Raw genomic sequence first — 21470 nt, 5'->3', positions numbered from 1 at the left:
GCAATAAAACTAATAGATGAATAAGACTGGATGAAATATGAAATATGACTAGAACAAAAACACTCACTGTTTATCCTGTTTCACGTCAGAGATGTAAATATTGTCCAGACTGAACGTCTGCATGTGATCTGGAGATAAGAAAATGAGTGATGAGGATGTGTTTACGTGCAAATGTGTTCATATGTTATAAACATGAAAAAAAGGTAAACAGCAGGAATACGAAACAACTCAAAATAATTAAAATAAATGTAATTCTCATGAAAAAAAAATCATTCTAAAAATAAAAAATATTAACAATGTTTTATATGTGCATTCCAGCCAATCACAATCAAGTATTTAGAGGAAATAAGACTGAAACAGCAGCAGCAGAAGATGATGTTATTATTTCAGTGGGATAATGAGAGTCCAACAACCTTTACTAACATTATAAATGAACTTCAGGGGAATGAAAGCACGATATGAGCACTTTAATGTCTTTATCTCGTCTCTGTTGTGAATGTCTCCTCCTCAACACCAGGGGTCTCTGCTCTCAGAAGAGGGAAAAGAAGAAAGACCATGAGAGCAGAAAAACGTTTCTCCCTCTTTGTCACCAGCACCAGATAAAAAGTGAGAAACACAAACATACATGATATTTTAATTAAGGTCCATATTCATATAGACTGACACTGACTGACACAGACGTCAAGATGCAAATAAAGGGAAAAAGTTGGACAAATACACACATATAGAGGAAGTGAATATGAAATAGGGGTTTTCAGGGCAATAAACAAATGATATGATGATGAATGAGGGATGAGAGCAGATATAATGATCACACTGTTTAAAGCTGCAGACAGAAACATCAGACTCAGGACAGAAACACACGACCTCTAAAGTAAGAACAACTCACATGTTCATTCTTCAAACACAACTAGACTTTAATATTGTCTGTATGATTATGTACAGTGAATTCATGCTGCTGTTCAGATACTAACTGAAACTGTCATATTTTACTCCAAAAAGAATCTGTGAATGTTTGATATCTGAGTTTTTCAATGTGTTTCTTCCTCAGAAATGGAGCAAACTCTATATTTCATTCTTCTTCTCATTGGTGAGTGTGTTTGTTGTTGTATTTATGGTTTATAGTTTCATCAGGTTTGACTCTGTTATGAAAAGCATTAAATCAAACCCTCTCTTTCACAGCTCTCTGCTCCGTATCTGAATGTGTTCAGCGTCAGTATCACTTTATAAACGTGATGAAGAACTGGACTGAAGCTCAGAGATACTGCAGAGAGAATTACACAGATCTGGCCACCGTTGACAACATGAACGACATGATCGAGCTGAACAAGAGTGTGAAAGATTCAGGCGTTCAGAATGTCTGGATTGGGCTGCAGAAGACGGGTGTTGATAAATGGCAGTGGTCTTCAGGTGATCCTGCGCTCTATCTGAACTGGGCTCCTGGACAACCTGATGGCAGAGATGAGTGTGTTATGATGAGAAATGGACAATGGCATGATTTGTCATGTAGTATCAGCCTGACTTTCATCTGCAGTTCATCTAACAACAGTAAGTTCAGCTCCTTTGTTGTCATTTGGGATAACTGTGGGAATCTGCCATTAGAGAGTGTAGAGAATTTACAGCAAAATTACATAAAATACAAAAATATCAAACCATTGTTTTGACTAACATAAATGGAATTAATGAATGGATAAAATTTCAATATGCAACAGACAACCTGTCACATCTTGATATTTATGAACAAAACTCTTCAGTTATTGTCTTAATACACGTCAGTGTGATTTTATTGTGTTCACTTTTTTAAAATAAATGAATAAACAAACAATAATAATAAATGTAGTTTTATTTTGGAGATTGTAATTTTCAAAAGTAACTTAATTTTTTTAAGTAGATGTTTGAAACTAATAAAACATTTTAGACATGAATTTGTGATCATTAGTTACAGAGTATGTGATAAACCATCTGAACGTCTTGAGCTGTGAGATTTCCATTATGAAAAGAATAAACTGAAATATAACAATTCATGAAAAGCGGCAATTCCTTATGTGTTATTTAATATATTGTAATATATTACCACAATATAGTATTCTGTATATTTTTCAATATATTTAAACCATTTAATATGTTGATCATAAATATATGGAAATATATTTTATTTCCATAAGAGAGAGCTTGATTCATTCATCTTTCAGGATCTCAACACAAACCTGTAAAAACATCATTCTTAGATGAACTTTAAATGAACTCACATTGTCCATTACAACTTAAAATCAATCAGACTAGAAACAAGACAAACACTAACATTAATATTAATATTGCAACAATATTCATTTGTCTGTATTAATAGTCTACAATCCAACATTTTGAATGAATTTTTTACTGACATATTTCTAAGGACTAGTTAACAAATATATTCAGCTGCAGTGAAACATCTTCATCTGTTTGATGTTTCTCTCATTCAGATCTTTGTGTCTGAATCAAGTATTCTAGAGAAATGTGTAACAAAACATCATGAAGAAATATAAAGTTTTAATAAAATGATCAAAGATGTTACTTAATGTTTTATCAGCAAAATCATCATGAATATATTGTGAATATTTAATATATCATCAGCTGTAGAAAGTCTTTGAATGACACGTGTTTCTGATGTTTCCACTGCTGCTCTTATTCACATCCAAACCATAAAGCAGCATAAGAATAATGAACAAACTGATTCATGAATCTGTTTCCATTTGTTTTTCTTAAAGTGAACACAGGACTCGTCTTTGTCAATCAGACGAAGAATTGGAGAGACGCTCAGAGTTACTGCAGACAGAATCACATTGATCTGGTCAGTGTGAGGAACCAGAATGAGAGTCAACAGCTTCAGAAGTTCATCAATGATAGTCTCATATCTGGTGATGTCTGGATCGGTCTCTTCAATGGCTCATGGCAGTGGTCAGATCAGAGTAACTCCTCATTCAGATACTGGTATCCTGGTGAACCTAATAATGCTGGAAATGAAATCTGTGTAGAGATTTATCCGAACGCTCAGGGACAATGGAATGACGACCCTTGCAATAAACAACATCCTTTTGTGTGTCATGAAGGTGAGCAGATCCTCACAAAACACACACAATCCATCCATCACCTCCAGATATCTTAAAGTTCACACTACATGTCTGACATGACAAATTCCTCCACAGTGTTTGTTCTGCATGTTGTTTTTGATCAGTCTCTCTCTAGTTTCTGCTTGTGGTTTGTTTTGTGTCCAGATAAACTGATTCTGATCAAAGAGAATCTGACGTGGTCTGAAGCTCTGAGATACTGCAGACAGAATCATACGGATCTGGTCTCGGTTCATTCAGAAGAGATTCAGCGTGAGGTGATGAATGTGGTTAAACAGGCGTCTACTGAGGAGGTGTGGTTGGGTTTACGTCACTCCTGCACTGTGGGCCTCTGGTTCTGGGTGAGCGGACAGACCGTGTGCTATCAGAACTGGGCTCCAGGGAACGGCACAGGAGAGGAAGAGTGTGAGTCTGCAGTGAGATCTGGAGCAGTTCAGTCTGGAGGAGATCAGCACTGGATCAGCCGTCCTGAAACTCACAAACTCAACTTCATCTGCAGCAGATATGAAGAGTGAATGGATACACATACATTTCATGTAAGATAACAAATGCTTGTGTGTTCACTTCCTTTAACTTCATTTTCATTCATCACTTGGTTGTAAAGTAATATTTTCACCCTCAGTAGGCAGTTGTATCTGAGGGTGATGGTCGCTTTCAAAACACTGCTTCATGAAGCTTTGAGAATCTTTTGTTGTGAATCATTCAGCACAAACTGCTGATTTCAGTAAACAAGGCTTTGTTACTTTTTTGAAACATTTCGAAATTTTAATGTTTTGCCGCTATGATCTCTGTGAAGATTACCTTTTCAACAGGCCTTTATCACACTTTCATTGAAAAGCGTAAGCTTCAAATAGTAGCGTAAGAACTTCTGCTGTCGCCTGAATCAATGGCTGTGCTCATAGCACGAGATTGTTGTGATTTATTTATGTCAAATTCAGCACAGAAACTTCTTCTAAAGACACCAACCTCAGTTTATGGTCATTAATTGAGTATTGTGAAACACAGAAAAAGGTGTCATGATATTCTGACGAATAGTTCATGATTTAAAGGGTGAAAGTCATACTGTATGTGTATGTGCAATACTTCAGAGTCTGATCACCTTATTTTATTACAGATCTCAAGAATACAATATAAACAACAGATCACATTAAAGAGCATTACAATTAGACAAAGCTTACAATATTAATTACTACTCAAATCTGTTTGGGGGAGATTGAATTAAAGGTTTGGGGGAGACTTGTTGTATTAAACAATAATGATCACATTTTGTTCATGCACTTACTTTATGATGCAGTCATCAATAATTAGATCAAATTGATTTTATTCAAAAATATCTGGTTAGATCATATCCTCCGTGTTTGAGTGCAGTGATTGGATAGCAAAAATAGGTGGCAAAAATAAACAAAATATTATGAAAAATAAAATTAAATGAGTCTGATGATTCCTCTGGCAGTAACTTGAGCTGTGTGCTGCTAATGTCTGACAGCGCTGATGATCACATCTCTCAGATAATGATACACAATAAAATAAGAGACTTACACAGTAGGGTATCATGTAAGTAAGGGATAATGTACATCCGCTTCACGTTGGGGTCCTGATCACCCTGTCGGGGTTTATTCTGAGATAACAACCGAATGGATGTACATTGTCCCGCTTATTACACGGCTACTTGCCACATAAGTAAATAATTAGACACGAAATAGATATACAAGATATTGATCTGAGATTAAACTGATTTAAAATCGTACCTGTTTGTTATCTTAATCCATTACAGTGAACAAAACAATAGTCGCAAAATGGCAGCAGCTGTGTTTGTATGAAACGAGAGAGCGATACCGGATGACATAATTAAATAACTACAAAATTTGACTGCTTTTTAATATTTTATTAGCTCACCAAAGGCAAAACTTCCACGAGGAAAAACCGTTCCTAGCAAGCACATAGCGCTGCAGACTTCAGTAACCCGGATGAGCCTGTGTTAACTGTTTTCAGCGGTTGTTATCGGGGAACAACATACCGCTGGATTGACCAATCAGAATCAAGTATTCCACAGAGCCGTGTAATAAGTCTAAATAAACAGTTTCAAATATTGGCGTTTGTTGTTCAGTTGTTAAAGGGGTGATGAACTGAGAAATCAAATCTTCCTTGAGCTTTTGACATATTAGAGGTCATCATACTATAAGAATATCCTGTAAATTTCAGAACTAAAAACTTCCTTGTTAGTCCAATAAAAGCTTTTATTGACACCAGACCCAGCAAACGACAGGTTTTTCAAAGTGGGGATCTATGACGTCAAAGGGCAGCAAGCACCGCCTTCGCAGAAGAAGATCAACGCCTACTTCATCACTGCCTGTTTAGCCCCGCCCACCGATTCACACATGACATGCAACAGAATAGGTAGCTTAAGTAACATAGGCCTATGTGGTGCTAAACCAGATCGAGCTACAAAGCAATAAACATGCCGTTGAGGATTACAAAATATTGTGCAGTGCCTGGACTCGACAGTAATGCAACATGTAAGTCACTGTGTTAAATCTAATGCCTGATCTGATATTAATGATTCATGTACAGTCAGATGTTCTTTGTCTGTGTGTCAGTAAATCAAACCCATGACTAAACATCAACTTGCATTGTTTCTCTTAGTAGGATTAAAATAATCTGTTATTAAACGGTGATTGAATTATATAAAGAAAGCGATTAAACAAAGCTCCCTTTGTAATCGTTGGAGCAGTGCGCGCTGAAGCTGTCAATCAAACAGAGCGAGTTTATCAGTGACCGAGTTCTGGACATGCGCAAAAACTCCCGTTTTATTCAACGAATCTCTTAGTTATATCGTGTTTGCACTGTTAGTGAAGATGAAAGCATTTGTTAGTGTACAGAATTGAGTTGCAATGATGAGATCACTGCTTTCCTGAGCTCAACATGTCTGTGATCGACTACAGTGTTCATCTCTGCAAACTTTCATGCCACTATAGAGTACCTCAGGGATGACGTGTTTTTGTAGGCCAACCCGGAAGTTAGCGGCGCACGGGTTCCCTCAATCGAAAGCCTATGCATTTTTCCCATAGACTTTTGGAAAATCGCAAAAAATAAGCTCTGTGTTTAACAAAGGGTTATGGACACTTACATGTTTTGTCTATCAAGATAATCTTTACAAGTTAACACAACATTTATACATTTTGAAGCCTAAATAAAGTGGTCAGGTATAAAAAGCTAACAGTAGGCTATAAACGGACTACAGCACACCATGGTCGCGGATCAACGTCACCACCACCAAGCTTCCTCAAACTTTATTAAAAAACAACTTTATTTAAAAACATGCTCGCTGATTATGATCTGCGCTGTGTATGAATACTTATCCACTTTTTCATGAGAAATGCTGTCCAAATGTCCTGTTTGTCATGATGACGTCTAAAGTCCCCGCCAAAGGAAGTAGTCCCTTTCAGCAATTTGTTAGCAACCGCCGTCTTTAAGAGACAATAAAGGTTTAAAACATCACAAGCAGGTTATAACTGGTGTGTTTTATGTCATAGATCAAAACATGAAAATATTTAGAGGCTTTGTTAACCACAGACCTTATTTCAGGCGATTTAGCAAAAACCCATTCAAAAAACCCATAACTCACTTCCGGTTTTGCCTACAAAAACACGTCATCCCTGAGGTACTCTATTTAAATATAATGCCACGATCTAAATATAATGCCATAGATCTAAATGTAATGTAGCACTTTTCATGATTAGTTAACCTTGAGAGCTGTTATAGTAAAAATGTGCTAAAAGTTTTCGAGAGTGTAATACTTGGCTAATTCAAATGCGAAGATGTCAGCCAATCACAGCAGTGGGCGTTTACACTGAAGTCTCACACAGACACGCCCCTTAAAACAGAGCGTTCAAATCAGAGGCTAAAATCAGGGTAGAAAAAATGCCTTTTATTTCTAAATTATGACAATTTTGGATGTAAAAAGCATATTAACATTATAAGTGCACCCCAGGAAACATTATAAAACAATAAAACAACGCAGTTCATGACCGCTTTAATTGTTAAGAGCCTCGATGTCCACTGTTTGCTTTCACAAACTCTTTCTGTCTCGTTTTGTGTTATTTACTAACTTCAGAGTTAACTGAATTTTGTGAGGGGTCAAAGGGCATCATACACTCATCATTATACTGTATGTTTATACTGTTTTCTTTCTATTCTATCATGATATAATTCATGTAACTGAAGATGGTGTGAGTTTTTTAAATTCCTCATTTGTGTTTTAAGGATCTCTGTATGCTGTTGTGGCTACTTCTCTCTCTTATATTGAGTTTCATGTGTTAATCATGACTTTATATTAGAAATGACTGGATGAATGTGAATCAATGAGCACCAACATTATGTGCCTCAGCTAAATGAAATATTGTTTATTCATGAAGGAGTGAAGGTTGGGTATAAAATATCTAATTCTTTTGTGCTAAACATAAAAGAACGTGTCAACAACAGCAGCTCAAATAAACTCATGTACAACCAGCAATCTGATCTCTTGACTGTTTCCCAACATCAGAATGATCATTATATCACAAAATCCAACATGGTTTAAATCATATTTCAAACATTTTGAGGATACATAAGCTGTGTATTAATTCAGATACTGCATCCTTCGAAGGTTGTATTCAAAGAACGAATGCGTCACAGCGGCGTGACGAAGGCTTTCCTATTTCAAAGGCTTCTTCGAATACGGCCTATAAATGCGTCCTTCTTTCCCCGGGCCGTGACGGACAGAACGAGTGGATCCTTCACAGCCCAGCCTATCCCAAGATTCACTGCACACCGGTGACGACTGGATTCTTTCAAAGAAAACTACAGGTTGTGCTTTGGTGGTCGATGATTTACATTTAAATGTAAGTTGTGTGTTTTAATTAGCTTAAATAGTTAGCCATAAATGTTAGAAGACCAATGGCCTAAATATGTCATTAAAACAATTGTAATAAGTTTCAAGCAGGGGCGTTTCCTCCGAGGAGGCAAGGGAGGCAGCGCCTCCTCAAAAAAAAAAAAAAAAAAAATAGGATGAGAAATTAATCCATATTACATATAAAACAACACAAATATTACAAATTATGACATTAAAAAGAACACAAGTCACTCGTATTTCTTAAGGAACACTGCCCAACAGCGACACCCGCAGGTAAAGTTACTGCAGGAGTCATGCCTCCCTTTCCACTCATAGAAAACCATTAGACCCCCTATAACGTGGGTTTTGTGGGGGTTAATTGAGAATGAATGGGGGAAAGTCATGTGAGAGGAGGCAATGTCTCCATCACGCTATGATTGAATGTAATTGGTTATTATTGGATATGATTGGTTTGTGTGATAAATCCCGCCTCTTGTTGACGTGCGCGTTCCGTGCGTCAGTTTGAATGAACAAATGATGGCGTCAATGAGAAGACTAATTGAAAAGTAAGTAAATAGATCACCCAGTTAGATATCGCCGCTTTATGTCACGTCAAAATCAAACTTGAAATGGACTGAAAACATGATGACTGCGGGGGTTTTTAGTGCAATCAGCTTGGTGAAATTAAAAATCCATCTTCGTGTCTGTGACAGACGGTGTTTACGGAGCCTGACTGATGATCCAAAATAGCCTAAGTTGACTATTAAAAAGAAAAACATCAATACACAAATAAAATCTATTGTTTAAATTGTTACAGCCTTTAGTTATTATTTTGGAATTAATGTAGAAATGCTTAAAACACTAACTTGATGAGATTGACTTGGTTTTGATAAATATTCAATTCAATTCACATTTATTTGTATAGCGCTTTTCACAATACATATCGTTTCAAAGCAGCTTTACAGAGAATGCATGTCAACATTACAATTTGGAGACTGCAGTTAGCTAATAATGTAATAATTTAGGCGATTAATATACAATCACTGTTAGCAATTTAATTGAAGGTAGAATCAAAGAGCTCCTGGAAAAATGAATTACATATTAACAATAATTAGGATATATAGAAATTTGCGAATGTGCATGTTGATCCAGATGTTGCATCTTCTAAAGTCATCGCACAAGTTGGCGCCGTCTCTTCCAAAGTTAGAACATTTATTACAATACATTGTTAATGTAAAATTACAAAATAGAATTGTATTTGGTTTCTTTTTTTCTTTTTTGATGTAATGTAAAGTAGTGTGTTCACCAAGTTGGACCTCCGCAGCGCATACAACCTCATCCGAATACATGAGGGGGACGAATGGAAGACGGCTTTTGTGACCCCTACTGGACACTATGAGTACTGCGTCATGCCGTATGGACTCGTCAACGCCCCCTCCGTATTTCAGGATTTCATGCACGAGGTGCTCCGGGAGTTCCTGCACAAGTCCGTGATCGTCTACATTGATGATATACTCAACGTTAAGAGTAATGCACATGAATTTACATTGATTCATAAATAAATAAAAAATGTGCCTCCTCATTTCAGAACGCCACTGCATGCCACTGGTTTCTGAATTCTTTTGCTATTTATTTCTGAATATTTCTGATTGTCACCACAGTTGAGGTTTGTATGATGAGTGTTGATGTATAAGTGTGTCTCAACATTTACACAAAAGGTTGTGTCAGTGGCTGAATTTGTTTATTTCTTTTTTCAATAATGTTTCAACTCCATCATTAATTAAATCAATCATGAAACTAGAGAAAAAATATTAAAAAACATATATATACTACCGGTCAAAAGTTTGGAAACATTACTATTTTTAATATTTTTGAACAAAGTCTCTTATGCTCATTAAGGCTGCATTTATTTCATAATAAATACAGAAAAAAAAACAATAATATTGTGAAATATTATTACAATTTAAAATTATGGTTTTCTATTTTAATATACTTTAAAATCTAATTTATTCCTGTGATCAAAGCTGAATTTTCAGCATCATTACTCCAGTCTTCAGTGTCACATGGTCCTTCAGAAATCATTCTAATATGATGATTTGATACTCAGTTAGTATCAATGTTGAAAACAGTTTATTAACAGTAATATTTTTTTGGAATCTGTGATACTTTTTTCAGGATTCATTGATGAATAAAAGGTTTAAAAGAACAGCATTTATTCAAAATATAAATCTTTTCTAACAATATAAATCTTTACTATCACTTTTTATCAATTTAACACATCCGTGCTGAATAAAAGTATTAATTTCTTTCAAAAAAAAGAAAGAAAAAAAATTACTGACCCCAAACTTTTGAACGGTAGTGTATATTGTTACAAAAGATTTCTATTTTAAATAAATGCTGATATTTTTTAACTTTTTATTCATAAAAGAATCCTGAAAAAGTATCTGTTACATACAGAGGAGGTCGGAGACACAGGTAAGGTTTACGATGTTTTATTGAGACAACCAGAGCAGTGAGCAGGTGAGTGAAGCCAGATAAAGTTCGTGATGATCGATGACAGAGATACTGATACTTGGTTTCTTCTAGGAGTCGTGGGTGGCGGATGGACCTTGGAGCTGAAGACACACAGAGACACTCACGGAAGACAGGAGAACACGGAGGATCTAGGAAACACACTGGAGACAGGTAAGTAGTTGATCGTAAGGTAAGCATTAGGGTAGTATGCGTTAACGAGACCAGACAATGACTGTGTGGCTGTGAGTGTCTCTTATAGTGCTGCTGATAGGGGTGGTGATGAATGTCAGGTGTGCGTGATCAGAACGCTGGTGAAGGAGTGGGTCGTGATTGGGTGAGTGAAGAGCCTGGCGTGTCTGTGACAGTATCACAGGTTATAAAATAATATTAAGCAGCACAACTGTTTCCAACATTGATAATAAATCATCATATTACAATGATTTCTGAAGGACCATGTGACACTGAAGACTGGAGAAATGATGCTGAAAATTCAGCTTTGATCACAGAAATAAATGATATTTTAAAGTATATTAAAATAGAAAACCATAATTTTAAATTGTAATAATATTTCACAATATTATTGTTTTTTTCTGTATTTATTATGTAATAAATGCAGCCTTAATGAGCATAAGAGACTTCGTTCAAAAACATTAAAAATAGTAATGTTTCCAAACTTATGACTGGTAGTGTATATATGCACTTCATAAGACCTGATCTGAACGAAATCATTAATGTAACCCTTCTATCACTTCTTAGGAGGGTTATTAGGCTTTATATCAATGCACCAGTTCAGCTAGAATCTGGACGTACACTTGCGTTCAACGTTTGTGTCTTTAATGTGGATTCCCTGTCAGCGTCTTTGGCTTGGAGAAGGGTGTTTCTTGGGTTCTTTGATTCGCTGCAGGTCTTTTTGGGTCTGGATTGATGTCGTGGGAAGCCAATCATGTTCTGGTGTGCTGGAGGATGAATGAAGTCTCCCTCGTGGCTGAAGTCTGACGTTTTGAGGCGGGCAAAGACTGTAGAGCTGTTGATTAAACTTTGAGGCAAAACTTGACTTAGAACATGAGGCTCTCATGGAAAAGAAAGGAAATTAAGTAAAAGAAAGAAAAGTAAGTGAGACGAGAGTAGTTAGATGGCTTGAATGAAGCTGTTTGTTCTTAACCCAAATCTGATCTTTGTCATCATTGTCTTCTCATCTGTCTGATTCTTTGTTCGTGTCCTGAATTTATAAACTGAGGTGTTTGTCCAACCTCTTTGAGGAGTTCTAACCAATTAGGTATCGTCTTTGTTTCAGAGGTGGCTTTTCTCCTCCTCTCACCATGAATTACATGTTATCTGTGGTCTCTTAACTTTCCTCTTAGCAGAGAGTACAGTTTAGAATGATTTCTCTAAAGATAATATGATACATTTTACACAGATTTCATTCATGCCATCCTTTGAGTTATTAGAAATCAATCACGCACATAGTAAACAACACACTCTTTCAATCAACCATTCAAAACTTAGAACGATTACATGAATTGTGAGGGATCTAAGCATAACTAGTCACATGTATAGGTTGAAAACATGATACAGAATTAGGCAGTTGAACGATGTTTGATTACAAGTCCATCTAGAAATGTTTTGAAACGATCTGATGCATTTTTGATATGTAAAGTCTGAATCTCTGTGGGTTTTAAGAGATTTGAATCCTGCGTTTCAGAGGTCATTCAAAGGGCTTGTAGGAAAAGAAGGTCTGTCTTATTTCTATGTTTCAGGGATCAAACAATCTCTGGGTTGATCTGGAGTCTGGAGTGTTGAGTTTTTGCATGTAATTATGTTTGAACGAATCATCTGGAAGATTCATTTGTGTGGTTCGCCCTCAAATCCTACACTGGTGTCTTACGAGCGGGGTGCTCTGCTGTTTAAGGAAACACGACGATGTTTTTATTTTTCAGTATTTTTTGCCACAGCTTGAGTTTGGCCTTGAAAGCGTTAAGTTTGTCTGTTGCTGTTAAAATATTTTCGTTCTTTCCTTGCAACTTTGTGTTAAGCTCATTTAAGTGAGTAAAAATGTCTGCGAGGGATGCAATCTTAGCCCACCATGAGTCGTCGTTGATCTGTTCTTTGTGGGGTATGTCGTGCTCAGTTGAAAACTGCCTGAGTTTAAGTTCATAGACATGGGAAAGCACCTTGCCCCGTGACATATGGGGCGTCTTTGATTTGGCGACTTGAAGTATTCTATGTCTTTGCTGGCTAAATCGTGGTACAGTAAGCAGTATAAAACAGTAAGCCAGGTAGCTTTCACTGTACTGCCTGATTTTATTTTTTATGGGTGGTGGTGAAGCTGTAATGCTGTTTGTGGAGTTGTTTAATCCTCTGCTGAGATCTTCAGAGATTTAATGTTCTTTTATCTTCAGTTGATTTCATCTGAGGCTGTGGCTGAAGTCAGTTGTAGTTTCTGTTCTTGTTGTTTCTCTTTTTACTTCAGTGATTCTGCTTGTTAACAGCAGCTGTTCAAATGTTTCAGGAACATCAAACTAACCTTTAAATGGTAGGGGGCGAGGAGAAAGGTCTTCATCATTGGTCACTAAAACTGTCACCAGGGTGTGGGGTAGGGTTAGAGTTAGTTTCTGTTGTAGCAGTTTACCTTTCGGGACGCCCATTACTCTGACCTTCAGTGACCCCTGTCTCCTCATTTAACAACTCTCACTTCGACCTTCATGGACTTCGAAGGACGCAGCTCTGATTTGAAACACAGTTATAGTGTAACATTCCTGTAGCTGCAATAAAACTAATAGATGAATAAGACTGGATGAAATATGAAATATGACTAGAACAAAAACACTCACTGTTTATCCTGTTTCACGTCAGAGATGTAAATATTCTCCACCCTGAATGTCTAAATGTGGTGTGGACATAATCAAATGAGTGATGAGGATGTGTTTACATGCAAATGTGTTCATATGTTATAAACATGAAAAAAGGTAAACAGCAGGAATATGAAACAACTCCAAATAATTAAAATAAATGTAATTCTCATGAAAAAAAAATCATTCTAAAAATAAAAAATATTAACAATGTTTTATATCTGCATTCCAGCCAATCACAATCAAGTATTTAGAGGAAATAAGACTGAAACAGCAGCAGCAGAAGATGATGTTATTATTTCAGTGGGATAATGAGAGTCCAACAACCTTTACTAACATTATAAATGAACTTCAGGGGAATGAAAGCAGGATATGAGCACTTTAATGTCTTTATCTCGTCTCTGTTGTGAATGTCTCCTCCTCAACACCAGGGGTCTCTGCTCTCAGAAGAGGGAAAAGAAGAAAGACCATGAGAGCAGAAAAACGTTTCTCCCTCTTTGTCACCAGCACCAGATAAAAAGTGAGAAACACAAACATACATGATATTTTAATTAAGGTCCATATTCATATAGACTGACACTGACTGACACAGATGTCAAGATGCAAATAAAGGGAAAGAGTTGGACTAATACACAAATATAGGGGAAGTGAATATGATATAGGGGCTTTCAGGGCAATAAACAAATGATGTGATGATGAATGAGGGATGAGAGCAGATATAATGATCACACTGTTTAAAGCTGCAGACAGAAACATCAGACTCAGGACAGAAACACACGACCTCTAAAGTAAGAACAACTCACATGTTCATTCTTCAAACACAACTAGACTTTGAGATGTTAATATTGTCTGAATGATTGTGAATTGTGTTGTTCTGCTATTTTTTAAATCACATGATCATGTTTTATTTCAAGATGAATATGGGATTATCTGAGTTTTTCAATGTGTTTCTTCCTCAGAAATGGAGCAAACTCTATATTTCATTCTTCTTCTCATTGGTGAGTGTGTTTGTTGTTTTATTTATGGTTTATAGTTTCATCAGGTTTGACTTTGTTATGAAAAGCATTAAATCAAACCCTCTCTTTCACAGCTCTCTGCTCCGTATCTGAATGTGTTCAGCGTCAGTATCACTTTATAAACGTGAGGAAGACCTGGACTGAAGCTCAGAGATACTGCAGAGAGAAATACACAGATCTGGCCACCGTTGACAACATGAACGACATGAACGAGCTGAACAAGAGTGTGAATGATGGACATGTCTGGATTGGGCTGGAGAGGAAATGGCAGTGGTCTTCAGGTGATCCTGCGCTCTATCTGAACTGGGCTCCTGGACAACCTGATGGCAGAGAAGAGATGTGTGTTATGATGAGAAATGGACAATGGCATGATGGGTCATGTAGTAACAGCCTGACTTTCATCTGCAGTTCATCTAACAACAGTAAGTTCAGCTCCCTAAATTGACAACAAACATTATTTATAGAAAGATGCACTATATGTTGTACAAAATTGCAATGCAATACTAAATGCTTTTACTTTTTAATGTGGTCATAAAGAGACTGTGGATTTAAAATTGAAATATTTTCACATTTTCAATTTAAGTCAATTTCTAATTCACTCACATGTTGATCTTTTGTTGTCACTTGGGATAACTGCATGAATCTTTATCAGAGAGCATCGAGAATTTACAGCAAGATTTATATTGTAAAGAATGAATACAAGAATATCAAAGCATTGTTTTGACTAACATAAATTGTAAGGTATTAATCAATGGATAAAATTTCAATATGCAACAGACAACCTGTCACATCTTAATATTTATGAACAAAACTCTTCAGTTCAGTTATTGTCTTAATACACGTCAGTGTGATTTTATTCTGTTCACTTTTTAAATATTTTAATTTTTATTTTGGAGATTGTAATTCAATTCAATTCAATTCACATTTATTTGTATAGCGCTTTTCACAATACATATCGTTTCAAAGCAGCTTTACAGAGAATGCATGTCAACATTACAATTTGGAGACTGCAGTTACCTAATAATGTAATAATTTAGGCGATTAATATACAATCACTGTTAGCAATTTAATTGAAGGTAGAAGCAAAGAGCTCCTGGAAAAATGAATTACATATTAACAATAATTAGGATTTATAGAATGTGAATGTGCGTGTTGATCCAGATGTTGCATCTTCTGAAGTCATCGCAGGAGTTGGCGCCGTCTCTTCCAAAGTTTTAGTCATCTGAGGTCTTCTTAAGAGGCTGGATCCAAACTGAAACTGATGTACTCTCTAGTCACCTCGGGACAGGCGTCCCGAGGTAAAACAGAAAAGCAAATGGAGAATAATTAGCATAGCTGCTGTTCATAACATTAAGCAAAGATAGTCATGTGCAATTGATCTGATATGAGATGGATTATGTGAATGCTTGGCTGAAGAGATGTGTCTTTAATCTAGATTTAAACTGGGTGAGCGAGTCTGAGCCCCGAACATTATCAGGAAGGCTATTCCAGAGTTTAGGAGCCAAATGTGAAAACGCTCTCCCTCCTTTAGAGGACTTAGCTATCCTAGGTACAACCAGAAGTCCAGAGTTTTGTGATCTTAAAGAGCGTGAAGGATTGTAGGGCGATAAAAGATCGGTTAAGTACACAGGAGCTAAACCATTTAGAGTCTTATAGGTCATTAGCAGTACTTTATAATCGATACGGAACTTAATAGGTAACCAGTGAAGAGATGATAAAATTGGTGTTATATGATCATATTTTCTTGACCTGGTAAGAACTCTAGCAGCTGCATTTTGTACTAATTGTAGCTTGTTTATTGAGGAAGCAGGACAACCAGCTAGTAATGCATTACAGTAATCTAGTCTAGACGTCATGAACTAACTTTTCTGCATCAGAAACAGATAACATGTTCCGTATCTTAGCAATGTTTCTGAGGTGGAAGAAGGCTGTTTTTGTAACATATGAAATATGATTTTCAAAGGACAAGTTGCTGTCTAATATAACACCCAGGTCTTTAACTGTCGAGGATGGAGTAACAGTACATCCTTCTAAATGCAGATTGTAGTCTGAGAGATTCTGTGTACAGGTTTTTGGCCCAATAAGTAATACTTCAGTCTCATCTGAATTTAATAGAAGAAAATTACTAGTCATCCAATGTTTTACTTCTTTAACACACTCTGTCAGCTTGGATCATTTAGAGTTTTCATCTGGTTGTGTTGAAATATATAATTGAGTATCATCGGCATAGCAGTGGAAACTAATTCCATGTCTTCTTATAATATTACCAAGTGGCAGCATGTATATTGAAAATAGCAGAGGGCCTAACACAGATCCTTGAGGCACTCCATAATTTACTATCGTTATCTTAGATTTTTCCCCGTTTAAATAGACAAAATTGTGACGGTCTGATAGATACGACCTAAACCACCGTAATGCCTGTCCCTGGATACCAATGTAATTCTGTAGTCGATCTAGGAGTATTTTATGATCTATAGTGTCGAACGCAGCACTGAGATCAAGTAACACTAGTATTGAGATACAGCCTTGGTCAGACGCTAGAAGTAAGTCATTTGTAATTTTAACGAGCGCAGTTTCTGTGCTATGATGAGACCTGAATCCTGACTGAAATTTTTCATAGATAGCATTTTTTTGCAGGAAGGAGCACAATTGGACCGACACCACTTTTTCTAATATTTTCGATATAAATGGAAGATTTGAAATGGGTCTGTAATTTGCCAATACATTTGGATCTAATTGTGGTTTCTTAATGAGAGGCTTAATAACTGCTAACTTGAACGGTCTTGGAACGTGACCTAGAGATAAAGACGAGTTAATAATATTGAGAAGAGGCTCTTCTGCTACAGGTAACAATTCTTTCAGTAGTTTAGTGGGTATTGGATCTAATAAACATGTTGTTGGTTTAGACGCTGTGATAAGTTTATTTAGCTCTTCCTGTCCTATAGTTGTAAAGCACTGCAACTGTTCTTGAGGGACGATAATTGAGGCTGAATCATAAATCTCTGTCAAGGGTTGTACATTTACAACCGTATTTCTGATGCTTTCGATTTTTTCAGTAAAGAAATTCATAAAGTCATCGCTACTAAACTGTAATGAAATGTTTTGTTCTGGTGATGTCTGTTTATTTGTTAATCTAGCCACTGTACTAAACAAGACCCTTGGATTGTTTTGGTTATTTTCTATGAGTTTGCGGAGATTCTCGGCCAATTCTCAAAAGTAACTTTTTTTAAGTAGATGTTTGAAACGAATAAAACATTTTAGACATGAATTTGTGATCATTAGTTACAGAGTATGTGATAAACCTTCTGAACGTCTTGAGCTGTGAGATTTCCATTATGAAAAGAATAAACTGAAATATAACAATTCATGAAAAGCGGCAATTCCTTATGTGTTATTTAATATATTGTAATGTATTACCACAATGTATCATTCTGTATATTTTTCAATATATTTAAACCATTTAATATATTGATCAAAAATATATGAATTGTATTGCATGTATTTTATTTCCATAAGGGAGAGCTTGATTCATTCACCTTTCAGGATCTCAACACAAACCTGTAAAAACGTCATTCTTAGATGAACTTTAAATGAACTCACATTGTCCATTACAACTTAAAATCAATCAGACTAGAAACAAGACAAACACTAACATTAATATTAATATTGCAACAATATTCATTTGTCTACAATCCAACATTTTTAGTAAACTTTTTACTGACATATTTCTAAGGACTAGTTCACAAATATATTCAGCTGCAGTGAAACATCTTCATCTGTTTGATGTTTCTCTCATTCAGATCTTTGTGTCTGAATCAAGTATTAAAATGTTTAAGGAAACATAATGAAGAAATATAAAGTTTCAATAAAATGATCACAAATTATACTTAATGTTATATCAGCAAAATCATCATGAATATATTGTGAATATTTAATATATCATCAGCTGTAGAAACAGTCTTTGAATGACACGTGTTTCTGATGTTTCCACTGCTGCTCTTATTCACATCCAAACCATAAAGCAGCATAAGAATAATGAACAAACTGATTCATGAATCTGTTTCCATTTGTTTTTCTTAAAGCGAACACAGGACTCGTCTTTGTCAATCAGACGAAGAATTGGAGAGACGCTCAGAGTTACTGCAGACAGAATCACATTGATCTGGTCAGTGTGAGGAACCAGAATGAGAGTCAACAGCTTCAGAAGTTCATTAGTGATCATCATTCATCTGAATCATATGTCTGGATCGGTCTGTTCAGAGACTCATGGCAGTGGTCAGATCAGAGTAACTCCTCATTCAGATACTGGAAGTCTGGTGAACCTAATAATGATGGAGGAAATCAAAACTGTGTAGAGATTTATCCGAACGTTCAAGGACAATGGAATGACGACCCTTGCAGCAAACAACATCCTTTTGTGTGTCATGAAGGTGAGCAGATCCTCACAAAACACTCACAATCCATCCATCACCTCCAGATATCTTAAAGTTCACACTACATGTCTGACATGACAAATTCCTCCACAGTGTTTGTTCTGCATGTTGTTTTTGATCAGTCTCTCTCTAGTTTCTGCTTGTGGTTTGTTTTGTGTCCAGATAAACTGATTCTGATCAAAGAGTATCTGACGTGGTCTGAAGCTCTGAGATACTGCAGACAGAATCATACGGATCTGGTCTCGGTTCATTCAGAAGAGATTCAGCGTCGTGTGATGAATGTGGTTAAACAGGCGTCTACTGAGGAGGTGTGGTTGGGTTTACGTCACTCCTGCACTGTGGGCCTCTGGTTCTGGGTGAGCGGACAGACCGTGTGCTATCAGAACTGGGCTCCAGGGAACGGCACAGGAGAGGAAGAGTGTGAGCGTACAGTGAGATCTGGAGCAGTTCAGTCTGGAGGAGATCAGCGCTGGATCAGCCGTCCTGAAACTCACAAACTCAACTTCATCTGCAGCAGATATGAAGAGTGAATGGATACACATACATTTCATGTAAGATAACAAATGCTTGTGTGTTCACTTCCTTTAACTTCAGTTTCATTCATCACTTGGTTTGTTGTGAATCATTCAGCACGTGTATCAAACTGCTAAAGTCACGTGATTTCAGTAAACAAGGCTTTTTTGAAACATTTCAACATTTTAATGGTTTGCCACTATGATCTCTGTGAACCCATGAACCTGTGTCTGTATGGTTATACAATAAAATAAAAAGAGACTTACACAGTAGGGTATCATGTAAGTCTAAATAAACAGTTTCAAATATTGACGTTTGTTGTTCAGTTGTTAATTGTTAAGAGCCTCAACATCCAGAACTGCTGTTTGCTTTCACAAACTCTTTCTGTCTCGTTTTGTGTGATTTACTAACTTCAGAGTTAATCGAATTTTGTGAGGGGTCAAAGGGCATCATATACTCATCATTATACTGTATGTTTATACTGTTTTCTTTCTATTTTGTCATGATATAATTCATGTAACTGAAGATGGTGTGAGTTTTTTAATTCCTCATTTGTGTTTTAAGGATCTCTGTATGCTGTTGTGGCTACTTCTCTCTCTTATATTGAGTTTCATGTGTTAATCATGACTTTATATTAGAAATGACTGGATGAATGTGAATCAATGAGCACCAACATTATGTGCCTCAGCTAAATAAAATATATTTCATTCATGAAGGAGTGAAGGTTGGGTATAAAATATCTAATTCTTTTGTGCTAAACATAAAAGAACGTGTCAACAACAGCAGCTCAAATAAACTCATGTACAACCAGCAATCTGATCCCTTGACTGTTTCCCAACATCAGAACATCATTATATCACAAAATCCAACATGGTTTAAATCATATTTCAAACATTTTGAGGATACATAAGCTGTGTCTCAATTCAGATACTGCATCCTTCGAAGGTTGTATTCAAAGAACGAATGCGTCACAGCGGCGTGACGAAGGCTTTCCTATTTCAAAGGCTTCTTCGAATACGGCCTATAAATGCGTCCTTCTTTCCCCGGGCCGTGAAGGACAGAACGAGTGGATCCTTCACAGCCCAGCCTATCCCAAGATTCACTGCACACCGGTGATGACTGGATTCTTTCAAAGAAAACTACAGGTTGTGCTTCAGTGGTGACTGATGATTTACATTTAACTGTAAGTCTTGTGTTTTAATTAGCTTAAATAGCTAGCCATAAATGTTAGAAGACCAATGGCCTAAATGTGTCATTAAAACAATTGTCATAAGTTTCAAGGTATTACAGATCTGTAGCTCTGCACTTAATTAGCTGCATTTGTTAAAGGCAAAACTTGCTCTAACATTTGGTTTTGTTTTAGGGAGAAAAGAGCAGATGCTCAGTTTAAACTGAGGATAAAAATAATGATTTATTCACTGAGGCCAGAAATTCAGCCAGTGTGTCTTGAAGATAAAGGCTACAACCCTTTTATAATATCTTCATTTAACCATCTTGTACATAAGTTAAATTAACCCTCACCCTTTACAAAGATCTCCACAATAAGTCAACCAATAGACGATGCGATACTCTTTCACTTTGTTGTGTTTTTGCTGTCATGCAAGTTTTGTCAGATCATGTTTAAACCAATGTTGGGCATCCAACTATATGATTTCTGGTGTTTGTGCTGTTGTGTCTAATCTTCATAAGCTGGCATTCCTTTGTAAACAAGCGTTTAGTTTTTCTCTTGTTTTAGGATAATTCTGGGGGAAAATGGTCTGCTATTTACAGTATACACTCACAGATATCAACAATCAGCATATGAATCTCAACAATGGTGACATGCTTCATATCAGCACACAAAACACATTCAGATTCCCAGCATGCATTGTGGCACAAATAAATGATGCAGCTGAATTCTTTTGCTATTTATTTCTGAATATTTCTGATTGTCACCACAGTTGAGGTTTGTATGATGAGTGTTGATGTATAAGTGTGTCTCAACATTTACACAAAAGGTTGTGTCAGTGGCTGAATTTGTTTATTTCTTTTTTCAATAATGTTTCAACTCCATCATTAATTAAATCAATCATGAAACTAGAGAAAAAATATTAAAAAAAAAACATATATACAGTATCTCACAGAAGTGAGTGCACCCCTCACATTTTTGTAAATATTTTATTATATCT

General features: G+C 36.3%; 3 protein-coding genes across 3 annotated transcripts in view; all 3 read left to right on the top strand.

The window, feature by feature from the left end:
* LOC127516584 (C-type mannose receptor 2-like) overlaps positions 1-7752 on the top strand; it is a 34358-nt gene extending 26606 nt beyond the window's left edge. The window contains exon 6 of the mRNA XM_051901358.1: positions 6769-7752. The gene's annotated coding sequence lies outside the window, so the exon portion shown is untranslated. The remainder of the gene's footprint in view (positions 1-6768) is intronic.
* The window catches only part of LOC127516580 (C-type mannose receptor 2-like), an 85951-nt gene continuing 65263 nt past the window's right edge, over positions 783-21470 (top strand). Inside the window, exons 1-5 of the mRNA XM_051901353.1 lie at positions 783-874; positions 1052-1090; positions 1183-1548; positions 2748-3089; positions 3255-4495. Coding sequence (XP_051757313.1) covers positions 1054-1090; positions 1183-1548; positions 2748-3089; positions 3255-3622 — 1113 coding nt within the window. The 5' untranslated portion in view covers positions 783-874; positions 1052-1053 and the 3' untranslated portion in view covers positions 3623-4495. The remainder of the gene's footprint in view (positions 875-1051; positions 1091-1182; positions 1549-2747; positions 3090-3254; positions 4496-21470) is intronic.
* On the top strand, positions 805-19353 carry LOC127516589 (macrophage mannose receptor 1-like). Its single transcript, XM_051901364.1, has 5 exons — positions 805-874; positions 14300-14338; positions 14431-14778; positions 18439-18786; positions 18952-19353. Exons 2-5 carry the CDS (start codon positions 14302-14304, stop codon positions 19317-19319), a joined length of 1101 nt encoding a protein of 366 aa, XP_051757324.1. The 5' UTR covers positions 805-874; positions 14300-14301; the 3' UTR covers positions 19320-19353.

This window comes from Ctenopharyngodon idella, chromosome 7, assembly GCF_019924925.1.
Source record: "Ctenopharyngodon idella isolate HZGC_01 chromosome 7, HZGC01, whole genome shotgun sequence".
NCBI lineage: Eukaryota > Metazoa > Chordata > Actinopteri > Cypriniformes > Xenocyprididae > Ctenopharyngodon > Ctenopharyngodon idella.
The sequence above is the reverse complement of the archived record's forward strand: the minus strand, read 5'-3'. Positions and strand labels throughout refer to the sequence as shown.